The sequence below is a fragment of the Setaria italica genome, chromosome VIII (assembly GCF_000263155.2).
Source record: "Setaria italica strain Yugu1 chromosome VIII, Setaria_italica_v2.0, whole genome shotgun sequence".
NCBI classification, from domain to species: Eukaryota; Viridiplantae; Streptophyta; class Magnoliopsida; order Poales; family Poaceae; genus Setaria; species Setaria italica.
In genome coordinates, this window is record NC_028457.1 from 11,098,837 (window position 1) to 11,117,332 (window position 18,496).

The 18,496-nt window shown below is 43.8% G+C and overlaps 1 protein-coding gene and 1 long non-coding RNA gene across 5 annotated transcripts; both read right to left on the minus strand.

The window, feature by feature from the left end:
- Window positions 1-268: 268 nt before the first annotated feature.
- LOC111258314 (aspartic proteinase nepenthesin-1-like) lies at window positions 269-1,770 on the minus strand. The gene is made up of 2 exons (XM_022829478.1): window positions 501-1,770; window positions 269-357 (listed from the first exon to the last, which is right to left on the minus strand). Exons 1-2 carry the CDS (start codon window positions 1,768-1,770, stop codon window positions 269-271), a joined length of 1,359 nt encoding a protein of 452 aa, XP_022685213.1.
- Window positions 1,771-7,261: 5,491 nt separating this feature from the next.
- LOC101780367 lies at window positions 7,262-15,596 on the minus strand. Of its 4 annotated transcripts, none has more exons than XR_002678730.1 (4): window positions 15,072-15,488; window positions 14,694-14,762; window positions 7,820-8,829; window positions 7,262-7,655 (listed from the first exon to the last, which is right to left on the minus strand). It is a non-coding gene; the product is annotated as an uncharacterized LOC101780367 (long non-coding RNA). The 4 variants fall into 4 exon arrangements; XR_001164685.2 differs by adding an exon at window positions 15,512-15,596 and having other exon boundaries at window positions 7,268-8,829; window positions 15,072-15,235; XR_215652.2 differs by having other exon boundaries at window positions 7,268-8,829; window positions 15,072-15,235; window positions 15,374-15,488.
- Between the last annotated feature and the right edge of the window lie 2,900 nt (window positions 15,597-18,496).

Genomic DNA, 18,496 nt, shown 5'->3' on the forward strand with positions numbered 1-18,496 from the left:
TGGAGCCTCCAACCGGGATAAAAGGGTCCCGCCACCGACAGCCCTCCACTAGCCGTTGCAACCGGGACTAAAGGCCCCCCTTTAGTCCCGGTTGCAATTACCAACTGGGAGTAAATCTCCCCTCCATTTTTGCCTACCGTGGCGTACCCACTTTTGTCCCGGGCCAACTTTAAACCGGAACAAAAGGGGGCGGATTGAAAGCCAATTCTCTACTAGTGTTGTCCCAATAAGCTGCAGCCTGGTGGCTTACATAGTACCCGCTGACATTTTACGTGTGCAGGGGTTCCAACTTCCAAGTCGAGAGGCATTGGTCTATTTCCTTTGTGTTTTTTCTCTCATTAAAATTCGCGTTGTAACCTGATTTCACAACAACGATAATATAAACATGTCCTGATTATTTCGCCCCTGCCACTACCGTACTAACTGTAACACAGTATACAGAAAATGGAGCGCTGTCAGTAGAAAGATGCCCTCAAATTTCGGTAGGAGACGAGCCGAACCCGAGAGGCTATCGCAGTTGGCCGGCTGGAACGACAGCACCGACTTGTCGACGTCGTGCAGGACGTGGAAATCCACCTGCATCACGTTTCCGATAATAGACACGCTGGGGGACCTCTGCACCACCCAGCACACCACGCCGCCGCCCACGTCCACGAAGTAGTTCCGCACCGGCAAGACCATGTTGGCGCCACCGTCGAAATGCAGCACCATCGACGGCACCGCCTCCTCGATCCTGCCGTCGCTGGGCTCATCGTAGTAGAAGCACGCCTCGAACCCGTCCCTGTCCGACGCCGGGGCAAGGTCCGTCTGCAGCACCACCGCCAACATCGCCTGCGTGTAGGCCGGCTCCGCGAGGTACGTCAGCGTCGTGCCGGAGTCGAACACGACGCCGCCGTCGACGCCAGCAGTTTTCGAAAAGCCGATCGAGATGGTGCGAAGGTTCACGGCGTAGAAGACGCTGGAACCGAGGAGCGGCGTGGACTGGATGCCGCCGCCCGACAAGGCGGCGAGGGAGCCGAAAAGGAGAGGGCTGGCCTTGGAAGCGTCGCTGGTGAGGCAGTACGAGAAGGCGCCGGCGTTGAGCTGCGACACCAGGGACAGCGGCCCCCGGCCCAGACCGACGAGGCCGGAGCCGGCACCGTAGCCGCCCTCTGACATGTTAGTGCAGCCGAAGCCGATGCCAGGCACGACGTCGCCGCCGATCGTGAAGGTCTCAGTGCCGAGGTAGCCCTGGGTGTAATGGTCGGAATCCTCCTCCAGTCCGTATGAGTACTTGTAGTCGCACTCCGCGCCGCCGGCGCCGCACGTCGTCGTGGGCGACTCCTCCTTCAGAGCGCTGCAGAGGCGCGCGGAGCACGGCAGCTTGGAGAAAGACGACGACTTGTCTGGGAAGTAGGAAGGGGAGCCCTGCGGCTCGCAGGACGCGCAGGCGCCGCACTTGGTCCAGATGAGGTCGCTGCCGGTGTCGGCGAGGGCCGTCAGCTTCTGCGGCGGCGTGCCGATGGAGAGCTCCATGTCGTAGGCGCCGCCACCGTCGCCGTCCATCTTTAGCGGTGTCTGTGTGTTCACGCTGCTCGTGGCCGTGTCGAGCCGGGAGGTAAGCATTGACAGCCGGTGGTGCGACTGTTGAGCGGCCCGTGTAAAGTTGATGGTGGCGGCGGTGACTTCAGTGCGGCGAATCATGGTGGCACGGAAGCCGAGGTGTTCGGCATTGGCATGGGCCGAAGCTGTGGCAAGGATGAAGGAGACCAAAAGTGCGAGGAGGGCCATCTTAGCAGCCATTTTGCTTGATGTGTTTAGAAGTGGCAGTTGAAGAGTACATATAGATGGGAACATGGGGATGCATAGCAACCACCGCCACATTGCGATCGTATATAAACTGCAACTGAAGATTATTAGACATATATAATTATATAAAACGAACACTTCAAAGTTTCTCTTTAAAATTGCCTCGCCAATCAGGTTTTTTTTGTTCGTTTTAACTTTTCTACATTCATAGGTTTTTGCTACGCACCTAAATATATGCTATGTTTGGATATATAGCAAAACCTATGAATCTAAAAAAATCAAAATGACGTACAATTTGAGATGACCCTAAACCCATGCTCCAACATAATTCTTAGAAATTCATGAAAAAATTAGGATCTATATACTAAAATGTGCCTAGCTTACTCTATCCTGCTGTCTCATTTGTTAGACATGTACTTGTCTCTATCCGGTTTTGATAGGCTTTAGCTAGCAACTACTCTATATACTTATCATCAAATTCATAACTTTTTTGCATTACATGACACCTACATATATGGTTGACATGTGTTTAAGTAAACCGTTATTTTGAGATGTCTTTAACGTAGGAACTATTATTCTCATGGCTTCCTCCGATCCATATATGTATAAGGTCTACATGGTGGTACACACCATGGGTGCATCGCTTAAGTAATTGACAATTTAGAAGAATCACATATTGATTTACTTTGGGATATAGATTTACAATAACATATGTGCGTAATTTAGATTTAGTTGTTACTTTAGCTTATTTATAATGATGCCAAATGTTGTTAATTTTATCCAATTTAGGGGCTAACATTGGATTGTATTCTAAAATGGTATAATTAAGTGAATGTATTGGACTGGTGACAAGACGTTTCTTCTAGGGATGGAAATCGAATTGGATTCGTATAGAATCGGATTCGGATGGCACTTTTTACCATATTTTAAATCGAATACAAATACGAATTCAGATGTTTTCGAATACAAATACAAAAAAAATATCTCGGATTTGGATATTCACCGAATATTTACACAATTTCAAGATAACATTTATGTATTTTGTTTATAGATGGTTTTTGAATAACAAAAATATTATAAAAGTATAGACTAAAGTATGAGTATGTAATGGATAAAGATAGCTCATGAAAATATTATATTAATTAATAATTATTTAAATAGTGCACTTTATGAAAAAAATAATCTATGGATAAATTTCTATTTCAATAAATACTTAAACATTTATCAATGAATAATAAAAACTGTAAAAATATTTTTATTAATAAATAGATATATAGAATATTTAAAACTAAGTTTAATATTCATGCATATTTATTATGAAATTTAATGACGTTGGTCATTAAAATTAGAGATAAGTATTAAATTGTTTTATTGATACAATATTCATAATAATAAAATTAATATCATTAATTAATAGTTATAAAGATAATATGTCATTATTAATATTCAAATTAACATCATTTATCATTAAATATAGAGCTAACTAATTGTTTCGTATGGTCGGATACGGATACCATCGGATATTGTCGAATACGAATGTGAAATCGGATAGAAAAAATCAAGAAAAATGAATTCGGATGTATCCATTTTAGTACCACATTAAATTTGGAAACGAATACGGATATCCATATTGTCGTTTTTGCAGATACGGATGTCGGATAATTCAGATGTCCATTTCCCCATTTCCATCCCTAGTTTCTTCCATCGAGGAAATGGTATTATTAATGAAAGCTAAATGGACAATTTTTTTTGCTATATCACTATTCTTGCAATGAACAAATGTGCTAAGATTATTAGTACTTTAACCAAAAGAACATGCTCCCTCCGACAAGAAATATTGAAGTGTTGCGAAAGAGCCTCTAGCCTAGTAGCCAGAGCACCTGAGTAGCACTCAGTAGATCCCTCCAACTGGGACTAATCATTCGGGACTAAAGGTCCCGACCTTTACTAAAAGGTTTTGCAAAAAAAATATTAAAAATTCTAGGGAGGACCCCAGCACACACGTTTCAAGGCACAAGTGACACGATTTTTCATGCAAAATATGCGTGTGTGCGTGGTGCATGGGATTCGAACCCATGATCTCAAGCCTCTCACGTGGCCTCCTTACCATCTCACCTACATAGCACATCTGATTGAGTCAGGGATGCAATCCTTTTGTAGTAACTCATGGGGACTAAAGATGTCTGCCCGGATGAGCTTTTTATTGAAGATCATCTTTAGTCCCAGTTAGTGTTCTTTAGTCCAAGGTCCAAAAACAATCGAAATTTTTGTTGAGGATGGAAGGTCATTTTTCTACTAGAAACTATCACTGGTGGAAAACGCGGCATTAGTCCCGGTTGGTAGGGGTCAAAGATCCCGAAAATCCATCGGGGACTAAATCTTCGAGACAAAATGGGGGTTCCTTAGTGCCGGTCATTCACCCGAGATTAAAGACCCCCTTCAATCCGATTGGTAAAAAGGTTGCAAAAAAATAAAAAAAGGCCGCGCACCCGCGTGGGCCGCTGCTCGCCCGCCCGCGCTGCAGCTCACCCGTGCCTGCCGCCGCTTGCGCCACAGCGCCCGCCCGCGCGTGCCTCTGCTTGGCTGCCGCGCCCACCCGCGCTGGCCACTACCCCGTACCTCGCTCCGCTGCGGCTCCTCGCTGCCAGTGAGGGGCGAGCAGAGGGGGGAGGGGAGGGGCAGTAGAGGGGGAAGAGGGTAGCAGTGGGAGGGGATGGGGAAGCGGCGGCACAGAGAGGGAGGAGTGGATGAGGAGAGGATGAGGAGAGGGAGAAGAGGATGTGGAGAGGAAGAAGATAAGTGGAAAGGAGGAGCGCTGCCTGGGAGGATAAGGTGGAAAGAGGGCCGTGTTGAAATCTGGCACTGACGCCCACCGTTTGTCCCAGTTGGAAATTCCAACAAGGACAAAAGCCCCCCTTTTGTCCCGGTTGGAAATTCCAACCGCGACAAAGGGGCGAGCGTCGGTGCCAGATTTTCTAGACGTTACAACCGGAACTAAAGGGGGGTTTTAGTCCCGGTTGATCTTTACAACCGGGACTAAAGCACCCCCGGGCGGTGGCCTTCGGTGCCTCATTTTTTACCCGGAATTAAACGCACTTTAGTCCCGGGTCCAATGTTAATCGGGAGAAAAGCACCTGGATGGAATGTCAGTTCTCTACCAGTGTATCCAATAAGTAAAATATGAAAATATATTTCATGAAGGATCCAATTATGCTCATTTCATATAGTAAATATTTATTCTCTTTTCTTTAAAGTTGGTATTGATTTAAACTAAAATGTCTTATATTTTAGAAGAAAAGGGAGTACCGGAGCAATCCTTTTCCCTTTCGAACCGATTAGGATGAATGCTCCTACAGTCCTACATAGTACAACATAGCACAGGCTGGGATCTACGCTGGGTCATACGAAGTCAACAGATGAATGCTGCCGACGATGCATGCGCGAAATACGTACATGGACAGCGAGTTTAATCTTCGCACGAAGTTTTGGATCGATCCGGGTTGGAAGCAACGCCCATCGTCGGCACGTTGTAGACGAGGCCGTCGTGAAAATTTAGGCACCTCTGGCTCTAGCTGCGATCGTCTTAGTTTAATTACCTCTGTCTGCAACATAGGTGTGTTTTGACGATTTGCAACCCACATATTGAGCAGCCCCTCCGTTTGTTTCCGAAAATTTCTTTGAAACAATGGTCTTGTTTATTTTTTGGGAAAACCTATGCCGATGTCAAAGATTAGTCTCCTTTAATTGGTATTTCTACAAGATCTGTGTAGATTCCAAGAAAGTTACGAAATTCATATCGTGAACACCGAGGTAGTAGTACTCAACTATTGATTCTTTCCTCTTTAATCCACCCTAACCTTTATCATTAACCCCCCTTCAAAAATATATATTATTCCAGGATTCATGCTCCTTACCATCTATAAAAAAAAAACTCTTATATTTGAAATATGCGGATGGTGGCATACACATACACACAGTAGATTGATGAACGCATCTTCATTTCATATCTATTGAAGAAATCAATCACGGATCCAAATTGGTGAGTTGATGCCCACTCTAGCTGCATCATTATCCATGAGCATGTCACCTATCAATAAAAATATAGTATTGTTAATTTTTTAAATAAATTTAGAAAAATACGAGCATCTGTGCTAGGTCAAGAGTAATTTTCCAACTCAGTAACATATATATGTGTAAGAATATTAGTGAGTATGTGTACGTATATGTTTGTATATGTGTATTGTGTTCCGCAAAAGAAAGAATAAGGAAAAGGTCAGATGCATTCCCTTATGTTTTGCAAACCTTTGGCTGTCTCCGCAAATCCACGGCAACAAAATTTAACTCTTTAATTTGTCTGGACAAAATTTAACTCTTTAATTTGTCTGTGCAAATCCACTGTAACAAAAATTAACTCTTTAATTTGTTACTTTCAAAAAATATGTTTTTTTACCACATAACTTCATTCCTCTTCCATTCAATACCCCTTTCCACACCCCTTTGTACACATTAATTTCCATCTACGCCCCTGCACTGCCTGCACCCGGAGTGTTGTGAGGCGGTGGGCTACGAGTTTTAGTGATGGACTATGGCATCGCTAACGATGGCTCGCCGTATATCTTTTTCCCCAATTTTAGCGCATATTTTTGTTCCTTGAATGTGTCCTCAAAGTTTTATCTCCAAATTTTTTGTTTACTTTTTTCCTGCATTTTTTGTATTCTATTTCCAATTTTTTTCTTCTGTATGTTTTATTATTTTGTTGTGTTACAATCTTTTATAATATGTTTTCATAAATATTATTTTTTGGTTATATATTTTGGCTTATATACAATATTATTTGTATATTTTTGCATGAGTTCGTATTATAATCAATATAAATTCCTTTACATTATTTTGTATAATTTTTTAACTTAAGATGTTCCGTACTTCTAATAAAGAACGAGAGATTACAAAATATTGAAAAAAAAATTACAATTTAGTTTAACTTTGTGGTCGCTCGTGACTTGACAACGATTGATGAAGTCACTAACCTTTTTTTTTAAAATGGTCATTATCCTTAACTAACAAACAGAACTCATGCTCCATAAATGTTTCTATACAAGCAGTAACAAGTAATAACAATCTTCGCTTCAAAAAATAAGTTATAACAATCTTCCTGAGAGGTGCCGTATGGTCATGTCTCGTTGTTGAGCAACAGAATGACTGAAGAAACAAATGTAGACACATGTATATATCTACCGGGTACTCGATTTTGCTTTTTGCAAATAGTAGGTATTCTAGGATATCTAGGCATCCATACAGGATTCACATGTACCCTGGCGTGAGATAATGGCACCACTAGGACATACATGTTTGGTTGTAACCCCGGATCCTTTACCTAAGCAAAGATGTTGCCTATGAATGTGTTTGAATTTGCCTGCCCTGGCAACTGGAAAAGTGGATTGTTTGGTTGAAGCATGGCGCCTGGAAAAAAAAATTCGAGTACTGAAGTAAGCTTTTTTTTAGATCAAGGTCAGCCCATGCATTAACACAAACTTTCAGAGTTTACAACATCCTGGATGCAACCAGGAACATAATGTCGGAAGATTGAGTAAGCAATGAGCTCACCCTCCCTAGCCAACAAATGAGCCACCTCATTAGCACTACGGTTTACATGAAGAAAAAGTAATACAAACAAATTTGGTAGCTAAAGACTTGATATCAGCAACAAAAGGACTAATCACAGAGCAGTCCCTATTAGGGACAATGCCTTTCTGGATTAGTGACAAGCAATCTGACTGGATAATCACTTTGTGAAAACCTTCAACAAGAGCAAGAACCATAACACACCGAAGAGCAAGTGCTTCCGCATCCTCACGCACAGTAATGCCCTGAAAAGACCGGCGGCAACCCATCAAACATCTGCCATATGGTCTCGCACAACGACAACAGCTGCTGAACTTGATGAAGAAGAGAAGACTGCATCCACATTGAGGCAAAGCCAACCAGCCGGCGGTGGAGTCCATTTCTGAATATGTTTAGGAACTGCACACACCTTGATGAGTGATGACTCAGCTTCAAACAATGCAGAACTATCATATCAACATAAGCTTGTATTTCTTGATTGTCGCCTTGGGAGTTGGGACACACTGTAATTTTAGAATTTCTAGTTTCATTTCGGGCTTCCCAGATATGCCAGCAGGTAACGGTCACCGCCACACGCTGCACCTCATTGCAACGATTTGGCAAATCAAAAAACCACTGTTTATCATTACAAAGATATTTCCTTTGTAACTGAAAATCAAACTGTTTTTTTGATAACATCCCACACAGTCATAGCAAAAAGGCACATTAAGAACAATGCTCAACTTTCTCTACGCGGCCACAGAAACAACATATAGAGTTAGCAGGAATATGTCGCCTCTGAAGCTGATGCCCCGTAGCCAAACAATTATGAACAGCTCGCCAAAGTATTATTTTTATCTTGCTCGGAGGTTTAATAGACCTCACATCTTCCAATTCTGTTCCGCAAAAGTTGAAACCAGATCCAGGCTTACTTCGGAAGGAGGCAAAAGAAGAGATTCTTGCAAAATTATACGCTGACTTCACAGAATATTCACCAAATTTAGTATAAGGCCAGGAAACAAAATCATCTAGCTCACTTATAGGCAGTGGTATCTGTTTGATTTTTGTAACCGTATTTGGAGCGAAAAAAAAGCATTGACTGTGCCCTCATCCCACTGACCTGAAACATGATACTTATACAGAACTAAGCTTGGTAAAAGAGAAAGCGCGTACATTTCTGTGTGCTTTCATTAGAGACGTGCTTATCTTATTTTCATCCCAACCATCAATACCAATCTCTAGAACCTGGAAAGACCGCATCCTTCTGAACTGGTGCAAGACTCCAAGTCGCTGATTCTGAAAGAGGGGTGCATCCGATTGATACTGCAGCAGCGGAGTTGGATCATATCTTGGTGCACGGATCATCAGAAGCAGAATAGAGATTGACAGTGGCAGAGCAGAATGATGTTGGCTGGCTACAGAGCAAGATGTCGAGTGGTGCTGCCAGACACATTGACATCAAGTTTTATGTTGTGAAAGAGAAAATCGAGGATCATACCATAAGTCTAAAGCATATAAGAACAAAAAAAATTGAAAGTGCATCTAGGCCCCTAAGTGGGTTTTGGTGAGTGAATGACAAAACGATTAAAGGACTAACCTATTTGCCTAACATTGTGAGTAGGGTTTTATTCTTATACTCATGTTGTAATATTGACTCATGTGGTGAATGAGTATCATATGGCTCACAATGAAGACAACAAGCAAGAATGTGATCCCATGATACAAATAAATGATCAATAACAAGCAAGAGTAAAGTGAAACTTGGGGATATGCTCTATGATGGTCGATCTATAAATCTCCAAATCTTATGATAGCTTGTTTGATAAAGTAAAGGGATCATCAAGAAAAGAATAGTAATATTCACAAATAGATAGTTGTAAGACTTCATGTGCATATAACAAAAGGATATGAGCCTTTGGGTTATTTATTGATCTTGTTATTGGAAGCTTGCAACTCATAAGAGATTCTTTATCAATCAAGAATAAGCATTTGAAGCAGACTTCAAATGGGATCTCATTGTTGATGTCAAATGCAAAGCTAAACTCAAACTGGCATAAATAGATGAAGAGATCAAGCAAGGGATTTGGAATGAAGTACTAAGCAAAGTTTGGTCAACTGGTGACTTAGAGCCATGAACGTTGCTAAGGTGAAGTGGCCATCTGTTGAGAATTTCAAGGTATCAAGTCAAGTCTTACCGAGAGAAGCAATACAATGCATCTAATATTGGTAAAATGGAGTGGCTTAAGGATTCAAGTATATCTTATCATGAACGAGGAAGAATCCTAAGTCACTAGCTCAAGATGGATGTGCTCAAGATGATAGCTATGTCAAGATCTCTCAAATGACTATTGATCAAAGTATGGCATGGATGAAGACTTTCAAGCTCAAGTGGATGATATAGCGTTTATATTTATTCTTGAGTATAGGTATGCCGTACTATCAAGAGGGATGCAACATTAGCTAATTGATAACACTAAAAGAGCTCTTAGTTTACCTATGTGAGTTTGGCATTGAGAAAAACCTTTGAGTGTGGTAAAAGTTCCATATCAGCTAACAATAGTTGGCTCAACCTATGGGTGGATAAGAATGTGTATTGAGAGCTTTAGGACTGACTCAGCCAGACCGGTTTGGCATACCGCTCTAACCTGTCAGGGTGTTCTCAGGGGTGCTAACTTAAGAGCTCCGGATTATTCCGGAAGGTTTTTCAAAATATTACGGAAGTTGCGGAGTTTTACGAAGAAAATTGCAGAAAATTCCGGAACCTTAACCCAACAGCTAGTTTTTCAAACTAGACCGGTCTGACCTGTCTAAGCAACCGATCTGACCGGTCTAACTAGTCTTCCTAATGGCTAGTTTTTGGGCAATGGGGTATTGTGACGACCGACCCCAAATCTTTCGAGTTAATCTAATCCGAGTCCCTGATCCCCTATCTCAGCTTCCCCGAGTGGAGTGCTCAACCTCCAGTCCCGGTCCCGACCCCTGAGAACCCGACCCCTCTCCGCCGGTTCTCAGCTCCGACCCCTGCCGACCCCCAACTCACCCTGCCGGATCCTTCGAAGTCTTCCCAACAGTGTCTCCCTTCAATCTGAGTAGTGGACCAACCGAGACTGACCGGTGGACCCGCAAAATCTTTCCCCGATCTCCTGGATGCAGACGCACTCGAGTGGCATGCCCGCTTCAGAGCTTCTCCGTCGCGTGGCTCAATTCCTCTGACCCCCGCCGCTCCGCCCCGTCGCCGGCCGCGATCGGATGGATTCCCGCGCCCTCTTCCCCAATCGCAGCGGAAGCTCCTCTGCTACCCTTTCTGCAGCGTCTCGCAGCTCGCGCCTATCATCATCTCGCCGGACCCCCGGCTGTAAGGCCCGATGCCTCCTGGCTTTTCCGCCGCCTCTCCACAGTCGCGCCACCCCAGATGCGCTACGCGACAATTCCTCCTCCACCAACCCCAACCCCGGCCGCGACAGCTCCTTTTCCACCTTGCCAGATCTGAGCCCCGACAGACCGCTACTTCGTGCTCGCCCGCGCAGCCGCAGCCCACCTGTCTTCTCACCTGTACAACCTTGCCTCTAGTGCCGTTTCCCCTATCACACCCATCAGATCCGCCGCACAACAATGCCAGCCTCCGCCAAATCTCAACCACCGGCAAAACCGCGCCTACGCCGCCCTATCTCTGGTGCCCAATGGCCAAAGGTGTCATCCCCGAAGTCCTATCCCGCCGTCCCGCTGCTCAATCGCCACCATGGCAGCGCACTCCATCGCTTCTTCCCGGTCTTCATGCTGCTCCAGCTCTCTCTCTCTGTCTCTCTTCCCGCGCAGCTATAAAAGGGAATGCCAGAGTCCGACCGGAGTCCCCTTCGCCATCGCTGCCTTACCGCCGTTCCTCTGCTTCGTGCTCAAGTGCTGCTGCCTAAGTTCCTGAGGAACTCTCCTCTCCGCTCAACACCCGCCTTTCCCAATCTACCCAGCTGCTTGCTCCTCCGCGCTGTGCTAGAGCTTGCTTGTTGTCCACAAGAAGCACCACCGCCGCCGGAGCACCGCCGGGCATCGCCGTTGCCCAAGTCCTAGTGCTTCCATCCTTCCGCCCAAGTCTGCTCCTTCCCGACCCCAAGCTTCACCTGTAAACCGAAGGTAAGCTGCTGACCATTTTTCCACCTCGCCCGACCCTCTCTAATCGTCCGACCCTGTTTCCGCCTCGCCCAACCCCTTTTCCACCTCGCCCGACCCTATCCGTTCGTCTGACCCCTTTCTCCATCTCGCCCGACCCCGTCTGTTTCGCCGACCCTTTTTCCACCTCGCCCGAGGGCTCGGCTGTATCTTTTTTCTTGACCCGAGGGTATATGTGTAAAATTGGGGACGTGGTGGCAAGTGTAATCATAAAACGGCAGAGGCCGGGTCTGTGGAACCTTGCACCAAAGGAAATAGGCCCGACATGGGTTAGGGAATTGATGGGGAAGGCCGACACAGGAAGCGACTTCGGTGGTGCGCGGATGTCGTGAGGTTAGGTTCACCATGCATGGTTAAAGAACTCGAATCGATTCGTCTGCCTCTCACAGTTTGAGACTGCTTGATCGCTATGCTACACTGAGTAATAATGAAATCTGATGATGACATGGTCTTGATGATGCTTATATACCCCTCTTGGTTGGATCTATGTTTGCTTAGAGTAAGTTACCAACTTAGACCGGTTAATGAACTTAGAATCTGAGCTAAAACTTTAATCATAAGGATATACATAGTGCTTTTGGCAAACAAACCCCTAGCCAAAGAGTCTTGCATGTCTAGAAGTGGTGGAGTAGTTTACTCCCGGTCGGTTAAGTCTTGTTGAGCTTAGTAGCTCAGCCTTGTTGTGGCTTTTCTTTTTCAGGTGAAGTCGCAGCTTCTGAGTCCGCTCCTGTTGGCACTTGGCCACCCCAACTCCCTCCGGGTTGGACGGTCGAGTGGGATCCCTCCTCGGACGGCGAGGAAAGGGATCACTGATATCTTGGCTGGCCTCACCAAAGATGTCCGACCCCTACGTTTAGCTTCCGCTTATTTAACTTCTATTGTTTTCTCCAGAACTTGTTAAACTCTGATTTTTACCAAGTGTGTAACAACTTGTAATCTACTGTTGGACCTGTTGTATTCTCTGGAACTACTCACCTTCGTGTGAGTTTTGCTAAACTCGGTCCTGTCAAAGTGGTTAAATCGAATGAAATCCGACGGCATCTCGAGTTCGCATGATTAAGGCCGAGTGTCGCATGTTAGGCGACTTAACTGTGCCTTAATTAGGCTAATCCGAGGTGGATCCGCCACAACTAAATGCCTAGAATAAGAATATGTTTCAAAATAGAAAGCTGTGTTATAGCTGTTGAATCTAATAGTACGTAACTGGACTATTATGACGAGACATGCTCCATACACTGATTGTGATAAAATTGGTGCTAAGTTAAGTTTAAGACTAAGTTTAAGTATGAGGTGAGATCAAGGGGGAGAATGTTAGTTTGATCTCCACCCCGACTGAGTCAGACTCTATCTCGCGCCCTGATCGGGGGCGCACACCCAATCCATGGTTGTGGGCCCTCGTCATGCAGCGCATATAAAAAGGAGAGTGGGGGCCGGGGGCACGCACGCCCAAGTTTGCTGCCATGCCCTACTCGCCCACCTACAGAAACCCGATCTAATCTAAGCGCTGTTAGCGGCGGGAAGCTCCACCGCCTCCTGCTACACCACCCTCGCCGCGACGTCACTACCGCTGTCAACGTCATCGTCGTCAAGCCACCGTCACCTTCACCACCTTGGCGAGCTCCAGCACCAAGATCGATGATTGACCCTCTGATTCTCTTTCCCTCTCTCTCTGTTTTCTCTGATGTAGATCTATGACAATGTTTTAATCTAAAGTTTAAGTTGTTAACCCCTAGTTGTGCATCTAGTGATCCTACGAAACTATCACGTAGGAGTACCTGTAGTAGGACTCCGCGCCGCCAGCTCCGCACACCGCGAGCGACTCGGACGCCACGACGGCGCAGAGGAGCGTGGAGCACGGGAGCTTGGAGAAAGACGACGATTTGTTCGGGTAGTAGGAAGGGGTGCCCTGCGGCAAGCATTGCAGGCATGCGCCGCACTTGGTCCAGATGAGGTCGCTGCCGGTGTCGGCAAGGGCCACCAGCTTCTGCGGCAGCGTGCCGATGGAGAAGGTCATGTCGTAGGTGGCGCCGCCAGCGTCTAGCCGCAGTGGGGCCTGCGGGCTAACGCTTCCGCCTGTGGCCACGTCAAACCGGGCGGCAAGCATCGACAGCCGCTCGTGGGACTTTGTGCGTGGCCCGTGTGAAGTTGATGGATAGATCTCTGCAGGTCATGGTGGCACGGAAGCCGCAGGGTTTGGCGTAGGCCAGAGATGCGGCCAAGAGGAAGATCATTACAAGCGTGAGGAGAGCAACCTTGGCCGCCATTTTGGTATTCCAAGCGGCGATTTTGCATGCCGTCAAGATTAGTGAAACTGTGTATATACAGATGGTGCAAGTCCAAGCTTGAATCACCAGCATCATGTCTTCTGTCGTGATTAGAGAAGGAAAGCACATTTTTCTTTTACTTGTGGTAAACCCTTTTCGACGGAAACAATCGTACCATACACTAAAAAAATGATGCTTTACTATACATGAAATGGGCTACCACTCGCTCCATTATACTGGCAAAAAATCAATTATACCACTAATATGATGTATTTAAAATTGGGAAGTGTCACTGGATGCCTAGCGATCTCTCAATGAACACTTTTTTCTTTACATCCAGTAAGTTAATAATGCTGCAGAAGACTAACATTACGCATTTATAAGCAGTGACGTTAAACTAATGGACAAACAAATTGTCAGACAAAATTATCATACAACAGCAATAGTTGCCGTCATTTTGATGTATATGATTTAGGAGAATCACAATTTATGAGAATTAACTGACAGAAATAGATGAAATTACCATATGACCAGCGTAACAAATTTGGTTTTGCTCTATAGAAAGGCACGATAAGACCACTAAGGCATTTATCAATATGGCATTATTTAGTTACTATATAATGAGGCCAAATTTACTAGAATCCAGTATACAGCAATGCCTTCAATAAAGTACCAGAACTTATATGATGGGTTACCATAATGGCATCATCAAATTACCATATTGGATCATTTATTTTTACTACAAAGACATTTACCAAAATGGAGTAGTCAAGCTACTTAAAAAGATGACCAATTTACCAAAAATGATAATACCGGACGCGCATGTGGACAGAATTCAATAAACACAACCAAAGACAAGAGAGAATAAGCATTCACCTCGAGTGCTTACTGTGCTTCCTGAATGCCTATGTAGCAGGCACAAAAAAACAGCCGTATCACCCTCCCCTGCATCACGAACAAGACAGCAAGCAGTTGGTCAAAGGATCACAGTTTATAGATCTCAGGAATTAGAAGGTGAACAACACCGGACCATTCATGTAACAATCTCACTGCCTAAATCATCTAAAATAACTATAAAATTAAGATCATATGATCTCTATTGGGAAAATCTAGAATGGCAACTGGCAGATATCTCTTTGACCCCATCAAGGATGGAAAGCTCTTGTGCACAACAGATCCATAAGTAAAATTGATTATGATCTGCAAGAAAGGTGCAAAAATAGAGAAATTCACTTTGAGGATCTGAGGACTCACCAACGAAATCAAGAAAGCATGCTTGTTTCAAACTGCAGCAGCAATAAAAATTGGGGATTAGTCTTGCAATGCTCGTCTGCAGCCAGGTGACCGAATCTGCTGAGCTAATCTCGGAAGACAACTAACTCATTCGTAAACGTATCTTTTCCTCATCACCAGCTCTCCTGAAAGAAACACGAGAAATTAGGTAACAAAGAAGAGATTACCAGATCCGTGTAAGGGTATAGGGAAATAGATCTTGATAGTGACGAATCAGCTGCGTAAGACCAGGTTGGTCAAGAGAATTGCGGCAAGCAAAGGACCTCCGCCGCTGTTGTCTCCCGTGCGCAGCGGCATCAGTTAGTACTCGAAAATCCGGCCACAAAATGTAGCGGCAGCAAACCAAAAAACCAAAACAAATTTATAAACTAAATCACATCTTGACATACAACAGGGCTCACCTGGATCCCCTTTTCCCTGCACGTGAAACTGGGGCGGCATTCCACGCGGTTGGGTGGGACGGGATCACGTGGAGACAGGGATCCATTATCCGGTCCGGCAACACAATATACTTAGGGGGTGTTTGGATATTAGGTGCTAAACTTTAGCAGTGTCATATTGGATGTTAGGATGCTAATTAGGAGGACTAAACATGAGCTAATTATAACACTAATTGCAGATCTCCTATGCTAATTTGCGAGATGAACCTATTAAGCCTAATTAATCATCATTAGCAAATGGTTGCTGCAGCACCGCATTGTCAAATCATGAACTAATTAGGCTTATTAGATTCATCTCACTAATTAGACTCCATCTGTGCAATTAGTTTTGTAATTAGCCTATGTTTAATACTCCTAATTAACATCCAAACATCTGATGTGATATATGCTAAACTTTAGCAGGGGTATCCAAACAGGGCCTTATTCTATGGCCGGCTATACAGAAACACTTCCGTGTGTGTATATATATTCTTGCATATATTATGAATAAAACAAGAAATCTAATTGTTTTGTATCTTGATGTTGTTTGTGGTATTGATTTTGCTATTTCTAATATAGAAATATACAACTATTGGGATGTATAGATATTTTCATGAGAATGAAATTACAAGTGGTTTCCACAGGTGTGCCATCAAAGGTATATCAAAGGAAAGTGTGTTGATTCTTAGGCTAGTTTCATTAACAAAACTGCTGACTTGCCATACTATTTATGAGGAGAGAGGAGACGGGAGTTTCATCCCCATGAAACCCACTTGGCACAGTTACCAAGTCCCTTAAAATTCAATAAAACTTGCACTAAGCATGTTATGGTTTCATGCATGACATATTTGGTCATAGGATAATGCATAAATTAAATGATTTAGACTATCTATGAAATTGTGCAATGAAACTATGCACTGAGAGTGACAATTTCATTTCATTGAAAAGCTGACACGGTACTCTTGGTAATAGTGCGATGAAACCTGCATTGAGATGTAAATGCAGTGCAATAAACTTGACTCTAATTACTACTACCTGGTAGTTTAGCTCTACTTAGGTCAACGTAGCTAGCAGTTATTTCTGTTGCTGGTGGTCAAAAAACGAAAAGTAATATAAATGAAGAGTCAATTTTTCCTGCAAACACCAATGATCCATGCTTTCTAATTATTGCTATTAGATTCCAAGGGGGTTGATTTGGGTTATCATCAGGAAGATCTACAATTACGAAGATGGCAAATGAAAGATAACGAAATTATGATGTCGTCTCTACGTTTATCCCGTCCACAAACATACTTACTTCAGTTTATCCCGTCCACAAACAAATAGATGCATTATGTTATTCCAGTTTTATGTTGGTATCTAAGTAACAGAAGAAACTTTGACTGTTGCACCAGTGTTCCTTGACAGTGAAGAACAGTAAGGTATTAGCAGATAGCTGCTCTCTTGTTTTAACTGGCGACAAGTGGCCTGACTCTAGCCCAGTTTCACATCACATACAGCTTGCATATTTTCATTTGAAAGCAATTTGAAGGTGACTGAAACCCAGAGAGTCCGGCTACCAGGCCTTCTCTTACCCACGCTTTGTTGTTGGGTCAGCGGCTCAGCGCCATCTTCTTCGGTTGTTGGGCCAGCGCCAGCCCATCTCCAAGAAACATCAGGAGAGGAGAGGAGGCTCAGCCTGATGATTGACATCTAGGCCCCAGAAAATGGCGGAAACACAGGCCTGATCCATTATATGCTAGGTGGGCCTGACCCAGCACGATCAAGCTATGGCCGGACGGAAAACTATGCATCTTCCGAAAGATAGTTTGCTATTGAACTTCCACTTTAAAAGTCATGCAATATGTTGGAGATGGTTCTCCTACCTCTGAGGAGATGTTCCCCCACAGTCCCCGATAAAAATACTCCTTTTGTAGTCATGATGTGACTGCTGTACCGGGAGGCCCGTTTTAAGCATTCCGGAAGGGTTGGACAAGAGAAGGGAGCTGAGCCTGTTGTGCGGGGAGTTTCCAACCCCCACTCAGGAACATGTGGACTAACATAAGAAAATCTGCTGACGATAAATGTATTGATGATTATTGTATTGTAAATGTTGTATAGGATCATTTTACTCCGGTCAACTCTAACCAACATCTTGTACTCAAGGGCTAAGATCGTCTTTTGTACTAGGCTTCCCCATTGATCTATAAATACCACCATGTAACCCTCCATGAGGGATCACTTGATAATTGAATAAACACGTTTACAAAAGGGTGATTCCCTAAAACCTGTTACTAAGAGGCTCGGGGGGCTCACCGACTGGACATAGGGTGCCTCGCGGCCCTGAACCAGGATAAATCTCGTGCCATGAAAACTCCCGGACGGCTGACCGCCCCTTCAAGATTTTGTTGTTTTCCAATGTAAACAAACAGTGTAGATGCATAGTGGTGAGAGAGGAGAGTGGGATGAATAAACGATACGGTGACATGTGTCATGATCCAGGCAGTCATATCGGTGGGAGGTTTAAATTCATTTTCAATCTTAAAATGCATTTTTCTCTTAAACCGTAACTTTTTTTATTCAATATGAACCATTTTGTTATTTAGAATTAATGCAACAAAATGATATCCAATATGACTATGAAATTAGTTCATACTATAACATTAGAAAACATGTTCTGATTTTTTAACTAGAACTTTGATTGTTTTTTCATCTAAACAATTATAGTTTATGCATTAGTGTTTATATAATTAATATATTTTTACAATATAACATTTTATTGCATATTGTTTTCTGCAAAATATGTATCTATTTGCAAATTTTAAACTTTATTTATATGCTTAGAGCAATGATGAGCATATTGTAAAATGTTTTGTACAATTATAGGGGATGTTTATTTGCATGGAATGGAAGGGGATATTTAGTTGCAGGCAATTTTTTTGTCAAGATTCTAGAAATATATTTGGATATTATATTGCATATTTCTAC